The sequence below is a fragment of the Bombus impatiens genome, unplaced genomic scaffold (genome assembly GCF_000188095.3).
Source record: "Bombus impatiens unplaced genomic scaffold, BIMP_2.2 scf_0317, whole genome shotgun sequence".
In the NCBI taxonomy this organism is placed as follows: domain Eukaryota; kingdom Metazoa; phylum Arthropoda; class Insecta; order Hymenoptera; family Apidae; genus Bombus; species Bombus impatiens.
In genome coordinates, this window is record NT_176736.1 from 822,218 (window position 1) to 834,479 (window position 12,262).

The following is a 12,262-nucleotide window of genomic DNA, read 5'->3' on the forward strand; positions in this document are numbered from 1 at the left end:
TTTTCATAGATAATAATTGCATAATAAATTATTGTCGTGTTTAAAATTCTGATATTTTAATTAAAAAGTACCATTCCGTAGGAATACCCTAATTCGGTATTTATTTTACATAACTTTTCATATCGTTTATATAGTATATACCGTGCACGCACCATTTAAGCGATATGAGAAATTATGGAAAGTAAATACTCTAATTAAGTGCATACTATCATAACGATTGAACTTCCTCTAAACGATTTACGAGCCGGTTAGCAACGTTTCGTCGACATTTACACTAGAGTAGCTGTTCGATAACGAAAGATCAGGGGTCGGGATTGATAAAGGTTGATAGTGGGCCCCGATAGACGTAAGTGGTCAGTTCCTTCGGTGTCGCAGGCAAATAAACTACAACTTTCCTCGTCTCGTGTTGCTTACATGTCTAAGAAACGCGTGTTGCTCATTCAGGAACTAAACGTCAATTAATTAGACGTTTTGATAGCTTTATTAGATCGGATTTCTGCTATTTATCTGTGATTAACGAGTAATAATGTGCAACTGAATAGCTACTTAAAAATATGAACAGCGATGGGAATTGTCATACCAGGAAGTATAGCTACTTATTTGATAACGTGAGTCTTTGATTTTATAATATCTCTTTCCTTAAAAAACGTCTCTATCTCTTTAATCATTTTCTCAAATCTTCCAGTATCTGTTCTATAAAGCTTTTATATATATCACAATTTTTAGGTTTAGGTGTTCGTGTAAGAAATGTCGAGTAGGAATAGTTAATTCGTTTCGAAGCCAGTTCAAAAAACAAAGATTTATACTACCAGGTATGATCTCCTCGATAAAGTTAAATAGAGTTCATGAATCGTTAACCTAATCAATTCTTACACGACGACGTTTCGCCTCTGCTTCGAAAACACTTCGTGCAAATTCTATTCCGTTCAATTTTATTTCGTTCACCTGGTCGAGGACCCGATCATTGTAGAATCGAGTGAAAGTTATCGTGAGTGCACAAAACCATTTCAAGGAGGAAGTTCGTAACATGCATGAAAAAAATAAATACGACCAAAATTTTCAACACAATTTTTCACTTACGGTAGTCAGCAGTTATGAATATTGATTAGACTGTCGTAAAAGTGACGCTCAACGATTTAAATAAGTTTGACCTTGCGTTTGTTAAAAAAATACGCTGCCATGAAATTTTATTGTTGTAACGTACTAAATTTAAGAAAATGCAATATTTGGATATAAATTCTATAAAACTCTATAACATAGCGTTATAGAAATACTATTAAAAACCCGAAACTGAATAAATTTAACGATCTATATATATATATATATATATATAATATCGTTGGCAGATGATGATCGTGCCATCCCCCGGATCCATATGGGATTATCCATACTTGAACCAGGTCAGCAGAATGATGGGCTTGGTATATGGGACACGACCAAAGCCTGAGCAAGATTTATTCCCTCCCAAGATTCGAATTCCAGAGACACATGTAATATCCCCACTCAATACCCTTTCACCATTTCGATATTTCAGTGCATTCACCCGTGGCCTTTGATCGAGCAATATCACATCTTCCCAATTTTCTTACAATTAATTTTCTAGAGAATTTTTGTACTCTGGTAAATGTCTCGAGACTTTTTCTTGTTTATTTTTCTTGATGAGAAATTGCGTCGATTCTCCTCTTTTCTCTTTCTTTTTTTCTTTTAGTATGCGTACGTACTATTGTACTCTATACTATATACGAAAATGGAAAACTTGAAGAAGCAAGGAATGTCGTGGATTACCGCTAAGAATCATTGGAAACGCGGTGCACACGTTCCTCCGCACAATCGAGCACAATTGTGAAATAATCAATAATTTGGAGTGGCTGCATCGTCACGCTGGTTGCATTTCAGGCTCGTTCAATTTATTGCAAATTCTATTCACGGCGTCTACCCACGCTGAATATTTATAGATGCCGTTGGATCCTTTTTTCTTTGGCTCCTTTCTTCTACTTTTTTTTCGAAAGAAGTGGAACCCTGGTCGATTAGCATACATTCGAGCGTACCGTTATGTTATGTTAGGTGGATAAAAATATACAAACGTGTTCCAAAATGGACTACTTCTTTTGCTTGACAAATAGGAAATTGTGGTGGCCAATCTGCTGTATCTTGACTTTATACCAAAACCGCATTATACGTATTCTGTTTGGCTTAAGATAGAGATTGTTACTGAATTAATACTTTTTTTTCGTTTCAAACTCTTTGACGTTAATAATAGAGTGTCAAATATTTTACGATTCACATTATATAGATATGTATATTGAATCTCTCATTCCAGAGGGAGTGAAATAACACCGAAGCTATCTACAAATATTAAAAACAGTCAAACGAGTCACTTAAATACACAAATTAAGCATTTATTTTCTTGTAGTGATTCCGTCTTTTGTTGCCGTCGTGACTTCCTCTACAAGTTGCATACTCAGATGTTTACATATTATTTCTTAACTTTTTTAATTTTATCCCTAATTTTCAACGTGATATTCTATTTTCATAGGGAATTAATATATGTGAAAGAATTCTCATAATCTTAAAAACATCGTGAGATCTTTTACTTTTTATTTCTTTTGAATATAAAAAAATCGTGCTAGACTCTTTTCTTCGTTTCTTTTAAAATTTAACTTTTTCTTTTATTCCCATCCCTATAAATTCTTAATTCGTTATTTGAAACAGCCTGAAACGAAGAAGACTCAATTAACAGTCTAAAATCGCAGCTGTCTTATTACTGCTGAAATAACATTAATTGTTATCTGGTGACAAACATAAGTCACGATAACACTTTCGATAACATCCAACAGCTTCCAACAATGTATCGATCAATTTTATCCACTATTCGATGTGATTACAGATGGAGAGTCCATCGAGGTTCGAGCTGACGAAGGCGGAGATCCAAAATGCAGAAGAAACGGAACTGGGTGAGGTGAAGGTGACACCTCCGATGAGCACCGTCGCGACGTCGACGCCCGTGCAGCCAGGTAGTATTCCGTGCAGAAACGGCGGCTGCAAGAGCTGGGCCAATCGCGCGGAATCGAGAATGGAAAGCCCTTGGCATTTTCTCAAAACTATCTTCCTTATCTCTGTAATCGTCGCTTTGGTTCTCTGGGTAATCGTCTACACGTTTCTCGTCCAATATCGGATCTTGTGAAGCATTTAAGGACACCGAGAAACTTGGATGGCCGATGTTCTTCCATTTGGAAGCGAACAAGGAAAATTTGGGTAATCCTTTGCCTTCGGTAACATAGATACATGATAAGATGTCCAAGAAGATACTCTTTGAAGTATAAGAAAAAGCCAGAAATGTGAGGAGAAAGAGAGGAAGATTTTTCTGTAGAATTCTGATACTTTGATTGAATTCTCCATCTCCTATCGATGAATCCGTCCTTGCGCGAAGCAATAAATAATTCTATGTTCAAAATCGTGGATTTGTGGAAGAATTATGTTATTTGCTCGACGAGCAAATGGAAATGTAAGAAACGTGTACTCTTTTGTGGACAGAAAGTTTTAGAAATCCAGAGTTTGAGTTGCGTAAAGAGTATCTCGAGGCTCCTATTTACGCGAGCATATACTCTCGGGATTATCGGTTCAATGACGAAGAAATTCCCAGTGTTGAAACACTTGACATAGAAAAAGATAGAAAAACTTTTGTAATGTACAAAGGAATCGTCCGCGAGGATAAAATTGAAGTGATACTAGTCCCTGTAATATTTGTTCGAATTGGATACTTCCTTTTAACTATATTAACAGTTACCATAAAATTATTGCGATTGTAACACACCAATATATTCCTAATCTCTTTATAATGTTATACGTAAAATGTTTGATAGAAGGTATTCGATTATATAATATTGACTATTTTTTACAAAGTATTTGTACAAAAGCGAATTAATAAAGTTATCTTGCAGAAAACTTTTGAAGTCATTTTATCTTGCCCACGTATCTTGCTATCGATAATTGTCGAAATCTTATTTGATAACTGATGCATGTACAAACATCTGTAATTCTTCTTTTCATTGCAAACCAACTAGATGACATCAAAATCAGTTTCTCATTAATACCGATAAAAATCTATTCAGAAATACAACTTTATCGGGAATTTAATCGTCCAGATTTTCATCCATCTAGTCTTTCAGATCGTCAAAGACAATAATTACAAAACAATTAAATATTAGACTAGAGCTGAACTTGAGACTTATAATCGCTTCCTGTCAACGATGACGCATGCAAAGGTTCCACGCGAAGTTATCTGCGAATATATGACGCTCTACCAGCGGAATCTGTGCTTTTACCAACGACCTGCCCGCTACGAACACGATCAGAATTCTCAGGGAAGATTTATCGACGGACGATCCGAGAAGAGAAAAGACGAAGGACGATAAACGCCGTTAATGCCCCGCGATCTCGAGGCCGTGTTTTGCACCTGAGTCAAGCGGCCTTCGAAGTGACATTTTATGCTTGTACGTCGGTGTATCTGAGTCATACGAAGTTCGTAGGATCTCTAGTATAATGTTTACGAAGGTAAGAGTCGTTTATAATGTTTTTCTCTCATGCGCAAACAAGGATGTATTAATTGAGTTCTTTTTTCGAATTTCTTTTTTACCAAGGCTATGCAACCTTATCTGTTTAATATGTGTCGAGCAAAATGAATTCTTTAAATTATAATTTATATTTTAGAGTGTACTAAGACGTTGAAGAAATATCTACTGTTATAAGTATTGTTCAACTTTATTATCTAATCTCTGTTTCTTTGGCAGCACAAGAGATAGATCGAGGATTCTCGCCCGACGATTAGGAGCAAAGTTCAACGTCTGGAAGTTAGTATTGTCGTTGCCTTAGCGACTTTCCACTCGAGTCCCGTGATAGATGCACCGACGGAAATACACCTAGCCAGCAATCTGAAGCGGGAAAAAGAGAAGACGATTGCGCGATATTTGGAGAGCTTCTTGTCTCACATTCGAGATCCTCAGGGCGGGACTTCACAACAGAATGATCCCGGAAAAGGTATGTCAGAAACATTTCCTACAAAAATTTTACATATATATATAATGTTTTATATTTTTATGAAAATCGTAAAGTAAAAAATTACAAGTTTCTACAGTTAAATCGGAGACAAGACATTTGAAATATCATACTCTGTACTCTTTACTATTATCTAGTTATTAACTATTTATGTATTCTTAGTTATTGACGTTTATGCATAATACGAGAAATTTAAATACGAAAGTGAAACATGATCTTGCGTAATTATCCACAGTCTACTTCTTGTTCTCCTTTCGTTCGAGTCACTTATAATTGCCCAAACCTGTTACATTTTACGATGCAGAAACGTAACATTATAGAAACAACCGTTAAGTTGTGCAGATACTAGTTTTTGTGAATTGTTTGCAACTCGTTTAAAAAGCTTTTAATCTGTTTTTCTAATTAACAAACACTATCTATAGAAAGTGACGTGACAAAGGAGAATGCAACAGTGACTGAATCGTCGAAGAAAGAAACTACGAGCGTGCAAAATCAGCAGTCGAATAAACTACGAGGCATAGAAAACACCGTAGCTATCAGACTGACAGCTTTTGATCATCCTGGATCCTCGAAGTCGCCACAATTTAACAAGAAACCTATCTCGAAGCCTGGTCCTAGTAAAGTGAAAAGCACCCAAAGCAAAGCAACACAAATGCGTCAAAATTTAAGTACCCAAAGACTGCAGGAAAACGAAGACATCGACGACGATGACGTAAGGATTGGGATAATCGTGACTATAATTTACTCGTTTCGTTGTTTTTTTACGAATCTTGTTACGTTTTAGTCTTCTTTGGATATAGAGAATGTTGGAAGGCCACAAAAATACGTCCTAGTCGGATGGGACAACTTTCGTTCTAAGCTGATGATCACTCTACTGATTCTTTTCGTTTTATGGGCAGTCATCTATTTTCCTCTGATTAGAATCTGAAATTCGATGCAAAAATAATATTTCTATATCATTCTATAAACATACTCTTCAGTGTATTTTAATATAAATATACAATCTATAACATATGATACACATATATAAAGTGAATTTCTAAAGTCTAACCAGAAATAAATAACTGGTTCATATTAGACGCAGACATACAGGATGTTATTCGTTCATATGTAATAGAGCATTTCTTTAAATGTTACTAAACGATATACTTGTTTGTCACGGACCGCGATTATCGGAAAACTCCGGAGTGTAAATATGTACATACTGTCTCTACAAATAAAGTATCATTTCTTCTATTGAACGATAAATTCTTCATTCCTAAACATTATCATATAATTGTGTAAATTTATGAAAGTTTCCAAAGTTTATTTTTCTATATTATTAAAATTTGCTACAACTTCATTGTAACTAAAACTAGTCTATGCTCATTAGCTAACAGATATCGTACAGTGTCTCTCAAGCTCACAAGGCAAACTTGAGATACTTTCTACAGCAGCCGCTCGCGTGTACCGACAGCGAGTAAATCCATTTTCGATTTCCTAATTTAACTCGATTTCGAATCGCCTGTTATCTTCCGAACTTTGTTAACTCATTCGTCATCCGCTCTCAACAAACTGATCGTCGTCGCTGTGTCAATAAATCTAAATAACAAGAAGATTCATCATCAACTGACTCAATAGAAGTTTCAATAGCAAGATAGAACCAATCAAAAGCACTGCAGAATCTACAAACAAACAAGATGGTTCAAAAGACGCTTTTCAATCAGTTTGTAAATGTCAAAACGAAAAGATCAGTTACCAGCAGTCGAACGAAGGATCGTGAAATGGAACGCAGAGTCAAGATCAGGGGCTGACATCATCCTTCCAAGAAGATCGATTCTTTTCAGTGTAAAAGACGCGGTGACTGTGCAACGACCTTAACTAGAGTCTTGCAGACGTGTCAATGAGAGGCGGAGAAGGCAAGAGGAAAGTATAATCGGCTGGAAGTGGCTGATTCCGGCGCCGTAAGGCTTCAGTTCGTCTTAAAACGCCCACGTAGCTCCTCGACGCTCTCGATTCTATTACGTTGGAAAACGATCCTCAGGATCGTTTCAATCAACGGAGAACCATGAATATCAAAAGTGTGCCCGCTGTTTTCTTAATACTTGGATTGTCTCTGATATTTATCGGTAAGTGAAACGTTTATTTTCCGTTGATATTCCTGAAAAGAATTTTTGAAGAAATAAACGATTTGTTTCAAACGTTCTTAGAGAAATTCAATTGGTTGTACGTACCTGTGTGTAATAGGTGTTAAGAGAATAGGATGTCAAGGAAACAAAGCAAATTTTGCGAAAGTGAAAGCGACTACATTTAGATTTCTGTTTCGTGTTTTCCGAGCTGCGAATCGCTTAGAATGAATGAAAGTTGTGTCCTACTTGCGTAAAAATGACTTTATTATTCTAGAAAAGTAACTTAAAATGTTGATATTATTCGAAATATTGTAGAATTTGATGATTGACGTAGTTTGTTATTTACTTTCTCTTCCGAGAAAACACTTAGTTCAATAAGACCGTATTATACAATGGTATTACTTCAATCGTGTTTACTAAATAATCGTGAATACAGAAACGAATATAGAAATATATAGAAACTGATAAATATTATAGATAAATTATATTGACATACAATAACAATTATTACGTAATAATTTTAGAGAAGCGTTGTTTAAAAAAATTATTATCTTCTGCAACCAAACTACGTGATCTCGAGTCCTAGCTAAACATTCCGTTATGCTTATTTCGTTCCTCCGCATATCGCCAAGGTTATCGTGAGTTCATGCTCACACATAACTATACTACTCTATTATTGAAATCGGGGGCAAAAATGTGGGATTTCAGAGCAACTTTAGCATTTTTAAGATAAGTCACGCCACAGAGACTCGATACAGAAAAGGAATTGAAACTATGTAATCAACAACGTAATTCTCTTAATCTCGATTCTTGTATACATATACACATATATGTATATATCATCAATAATGATGTATCGATATGTACTTATATATATATACAGGATGGTTGGTAACTGGTGGTACAAGCGGAAAGGAGGTGATTCTACGCGAAAAAAGAAGTCGAAAATATAGAATAAAAATTTTTCGTTTGAGGCTGTGTTCTCGAGAAAATCGACTTTGAATTTTCGCTCGGTACGCGTGCAATTTATCACGTCTCGTTATAACGGATCTCACTGTAGATCATTGTCTCGATGGAAAAATTAAAAAAAAAAATTTTTATTCTATATTTTCGACTTCTTTTTTCGCGTAGAATCACCTCCTTTCCGCTTGTACCACCAGTTACCAACCATCCTGTATATATATATAAGTACATATCGATACATCATTATTGATGATATATACATATATGTGTATATGTATACAAGAATCGAGATTAAGAGAATTACGTTGTTGATTACATAGTTTCAATTCCTTTTCTGTATCGAGTCTCTGTGGCGTGACTTATCTTAAAAATGCTAAAGTTGCTCTGAAATCCCACATTTTTGCCCCCGATTTCAATAATAGAGTAGTATAGTTATGTGTGAGCATGAACTCACGATAACCTTGGCGATATGCGGAGGAACGAAATAAGCATAACGGAATGTTTAGCTAGGACTCGAGATCACGTAGTTTGGTTGCAGAAGATAATAATTTTTTTAAACAACGCTTCTCTAAAATTATTACGTAATAATTGTTATTGTATGTCAATATAATTTATCTATAATATTTATCAGTTTCTATATATTTCTATATTCGTTTCTGTATTCACGATTATTTAGTAAACACGATTGAAGTAATACCATTGTATAATTCCCCCTTTTCGCTTGTACCACCAGTTACTAACCACCCTGTATATAATATATGTATAATTATATGTATTATATGTATATATATAAGTACATATCGATATATCATTATTCATCTTAAGTAATTATTATTCGACATCTCAAGCAAATAGTCATGATCTTTTTCTGTCAAGTGATTCAGAACATATTTTTCATTCTTAACTACAACTTTTCCATGCAAATTACCATTTCAAATTGTTGAAGATCAAAGAAGAGATCTCTCATTATGGGAACTTTTATTACAAAATCTGTGGACAAAATAATGATGTGATTATTTATAATTCTATAGTAATAAATCTCGCAATTCCTAAATAATCACACGAAATTCCTGTTCCCACCAGCCATTATTATCCATCCTAATTTTAATTAAATTTCTAGGCGACGCAGAAGCAGGATGGAAATTCTGGAAGAAGAAGGACGCAACCACGACCACCACAACTGTTGCTCCAGCAGTCGCAGATCCAGTACAAACGAAACCAAACACGCTACCAGGCGCAACACCTGTAACAAACAAACCTACAGGAAGTCCAACGAATGTTGGATCAGCTGTTCTTGGAGCGGGTGACCCTGGATTGGCGATTGGAGTCACTTCGACTGGAGGAAAAATAAAAGAAAATGCTCGACCAAGCAGACCTAACCCAGGAACGGAAGTGGGTCTCGATTTCCCGGCACCGAAACCAGGAAATCCAGGAGTCGGTGGTAACACTGGTAAAGGATACAGAGACTGGGCTGTTGATCTTACTGGGGCTGGAGAGCCCGGAAGACAATCCCCGAAACTGCCTAGTGAAGGACCAGCATTAAGTTCTGGAGGTTAATTGATCGATGTTATAGAATTTCTAGATAGTTTTCTTAAATATGTGAGTTTGTGAAAATTAATCTGGTGAACTTGGTAGGTTCCAAACCGAACTCTGTACCTGGAGGCACGGCACAGCCACAAACACCAGGTAAAAATTAATTTAATGACGATTTTATACGGAAAATAGAATAAATTACGTATATAATGTTACGGAGAATTACTTCCATCGCTAGGTATAAATTATCGTAATACTAGTAGGGAAGAAGGAGATACAATTGATAAAGCTTTATTAATATTAATTTGGCTACGTATTCCAGGCGCCAAGCCAGTAGCGAGTCCTGGAAACGCACCATCGCCACGGCCTCAACAACAACCTCAGCCTCAGCCTCAACCTCGTCCACAAACACCAGGTACATACTAATATGTGGAAGAAAATAATTTTCATCCTGATATACTTTTATTTCAAGGATCACCTACACCGGGCTCTAAGCCAGCTGTTGCACCAGGACAACCTCAACCATCTCCGAATCAACCTGCACCTGGAGGCAATCAAGTATCTTCGTTGTTCGTAACGTTAAAACCAGGTCCAACGCCAGCACCATCTAGACCAGGAAGTCCTGGTTCTCTTAATGCACCAGGAAGACCTGGCTCTCCTAATGCACCGGGAAGTCCTGGTTCCTTTAATGCACCAGGAGGTCCTGGTTCTCTTAATGCACCAGGAAGTCCTGGTTCTCCTAATGCACCAGGAAGTCCTGGTTCCCCTGGAAGAACTTGGGCTGATGTTGCTGGTGGTGGCAGCAGATCTAACTCACCTACACCTGCTCCACGACCTGGATATCCAAATCAGCCAAATTATCCAAGCCAACCAGGTATAGGTCAATCTCAACCAAGACCATCGACACCAACTCAACCTGGAAGAACAGGGCCATCCACAGGAGCAATAGCAGGTGGTGCATTAGCAGGTGGTGCACTAGCAGGAGCAGCTGTAGCAGGAGCAGCAGCAGCAAATAAGAAAACCTACTCTAGTAATCCTACTTTTAGCAAAGGAAACACTATCACTGATGAAGACTTGGAGAAACTTTCCGAGGCTCTCTTCATTAAGGATAACAATAATGCGAACAGATATATCACGCTAAATCTACAGAAGCAAACAAGCAGTAGTAGCACAACAGATGACGCACCACAACCGTAAGCTTTTAAAATACAAATGAAAAATATTGGAGAGTTGTTATACACTACAGCAAGAATAATAGTGGAGATTAATAGAAGAGCATTAGGCATCAGGAGGATCTATTTTAAAAACATTTTTTTAAACATCACTAGAATTCTAATTTGATGGTTCTTTGAATTTCTAGATAGCATAGTTCGTGTAACTACAGACTAGTTTGATTTGCCATGTTCTTTCAGTTACCATAGATTCCATAAAAATAACCTCAACTTGCAGGCTGTTCACGGTAAACGCAGAAGCGTACCAAGGTCCCACGATTCAAAGAGTGATATCGATCTATGACAATTACAAACCGGAAACCAATGTAAATGAGCACATAAGCCCGTTGCAGAGACAAGAAGAGAGTCTCCTTGTAGACACGTTCCTCAGCACGAACGTGATGTCCTACGCTATGAGATTTTTAGCGGACAAAGGACAAATTCGCAAAGATTATTACGAATATAAAGACACGATAAGAAAAATATGGTTTAACTTGTTCTCTAGAGGACAAGGAAAAATTGGTAGCTCAGGTTTCGAGCATGTTTTCATGGCAGAACTTAAGAGTGTACCATCTGGTACCGAAGTAGTTGGTTTGCATAATTGGATCTTCTATAGCAAAGAGGAAAGCAGTGGAAAAGCAAATTATGCTGGATATTTGAACAAAGTTGACCTTGGAGATGTGAGTTAATTTTTATTCTGTCAAAATTATTTTTTTCTTTTTAATCGTAAGATCATTTCTTGATAAATTATTTTCGAAAAAAATGAGAGGTTTTTCTATTTAATAATAGGCTCATTAATGAAAGATGTTTTTAATGAATATACAATGGATTCCATTCCACTTCCAGCAGCTATTATCATTCGTATAATGACGTTTGTCTATTGTTTCTTTTGTGGTATTTCCAGAGAACTATGACTCATACTACATGAAAAGTTACCAATTGTATTTGTACGTGTTCGTTCTTTCAGAAAGCATCTATCATCAAAATAAGAACGAAATACAACGGGTACGATAAACCGGTAACGGCACTATTCGTGGGTACCTCGCCTGAACTGGAGATGGCGCTGTACACGGTGTGCTTTTACGCGAGACCAGAGGGAAATTGCCCGGTGTCTCTAGGAGGAACGAAGTTTAACATTGTCACCTATAAATTTAAGTACAGAGGAAACGATCTGGTAGGAACTGCTTATCCAGATATATAATTTTATCAAAGTTATATTTCTGTTTATATATTTAAAAACATAGAATGTAATTTTGTGACATGTTCAAACGAGAGCAATAAAAAATGACGTGTATACAAAAGTTGGATTTAAGTATAATTTTATATGGAGAACGACATATTTTCTTATTAGCGAAATTTGTATCAATACTCGTTACATAGAATAAATTTTGT

The 12,262-nt window shown here is 36.3% G+C and overlaps 4 protein-coding genes across 6 annotated transcripts in view; 3 read left to right on the top strand and 1 right to left on the bottom strand.

The window, feature by feature from the left end:
* The window catches only part of LOC100743668 (cell growth regulator with RING finger domain protein 1), a 43,576-nt gene that overhangs the window by 30,510 nt on the left and 804 nt on the right, over positions 1-12,262 (bottom strand). The gene's annotated exons all lie outside the window — the stretch shown is intronic.
* On the top strand, positions 158-3,945 carry LOC100743976. The gene is made up of 3 exons (XM_012384982.3): positions 158-608; positions 1,347-1,490; positions 2,888-3,945. Exons 1-3 carry the CDS (start codon positions 555-557, stop codon positions 3,182-3,184), a joined length of 495 nt encoding a protein of 164 aa, XP_012240405.1. The 5' UTR covers positions 158-554; the 3' UTR covers positions 3,185-3,945.
* LOC100746218 lies at positions 4,543-7,101 on the top strand. The gene is made up of 4 exons (XM_003489077.4): positions 4,543-4,554; positions 4,803-5,037; positions 5,478-5,767; positions 5,840-7,101. The coding sequence occupies exons 1-4, from the start codon at positions 4,543-4,545 to the stop codon at positions 5,981-5,983; spliced, it is 681 nt and encodes a 226-aa protein (XP_003489125.1). The 3' UTR covers positions 5,984-7,101.
* Positions 6,870-12,171, top strand: LOC100746337 (poly(U)-specific endoribonuclease homolog). 3 transcript variants are annotated; one of them, XM_033320445.1, is made up of 8 exons: positions 6,871-7,163; positions 9,247-9,678; positions 9,762-9,812; positions 9,982-10,074; positions 10,132-10,305; positions 10,360-10,852; positions 11,109-11,550; positions 11,838-12,171. In XM_033320445.1, the coding sequence occupies exons 1-8, from the start codon at positions 7,103-7,105 to the stop codon at positions 12,069-12,071; spliced, it is 1,980 nt and encodes a 659-aa protein (XP_033176336.1). In that variant the 5' UTR covers positions 6,871-7,102; the 3' UTR covers positions 12,072-12,171. The 3 variants fall into 3 exon arrangements, with proteins under 3 accessions (XP_012240395.1, XP_033176336.1, XP_003489126.1); XM_003489078.4 differs by having other exon boundaries at positions 10,132-10,852; XM_012384972.3 differs by lacking the exon at positions 9,982-10,074 and having other exon boundaries at positions 6,870-7,163; positions 10,132-10,852.

Bases quoted from the DNA above. Each gene is read 5' to 3' on its own strand.
- LOC100746337 (XM_003489078.4), top strand. From the start codon at position 7,103: ATGAATATCAAAAGTGTGCCCGCTGTTTTCTTAATACTTGGATTGTCT. The intron at 7,164-9,246 runs GTAAGTGAAACG...TTAAATTTCTAG, and splicing joins ATTGTCTCTGATATTTATCG to GCGACGCAGAAGCAGGATGG. The intron at 9,813-9,981 runs GTAAAAATTAAT...TACGTATTCCAG, and splicing joins GGCACAGCCACAAACACCAG to GCGCCAAGCCAGTAGCGAGT.
- LOC100743976 (XM_012384982.3), top strand. From the start codon at position 555: ATGAACAGCGATGGGAATTGTCATACCAGGAAGTATAGCTACTTATTT. The intron at 609-1,346 runs GTGAGTCTTTGA...TATCGTTGGCAG, and splicing joins ATAGCTACTTATTTGATAAC to ATGATGATCGTGCCATCCCC. The intron at 1,491-2,887 runs GTAATATCCCCA...ATGTGATTACAG, and splicing joins TTCGAATTCCAGAGACACAT to ATGGAGAGTCCATCGAGGTT.
- LOC100746218 (XM_003489077.4), top strand. The intron at 5,038-5,477 runs GTATGTCAGAAA...CACTATCTATAG, and splicing joins ACAGAATGATCCCGGAAAAG to AAAGTGACGTGACAAAGGAG. The intron at 5,768-5,839 runs GTAAGGATTGGG...GTTACGTTTTAG, and splicing joins AAGACATCGACGACGATGAC to TCTTCTTTGGATATAGAGAA.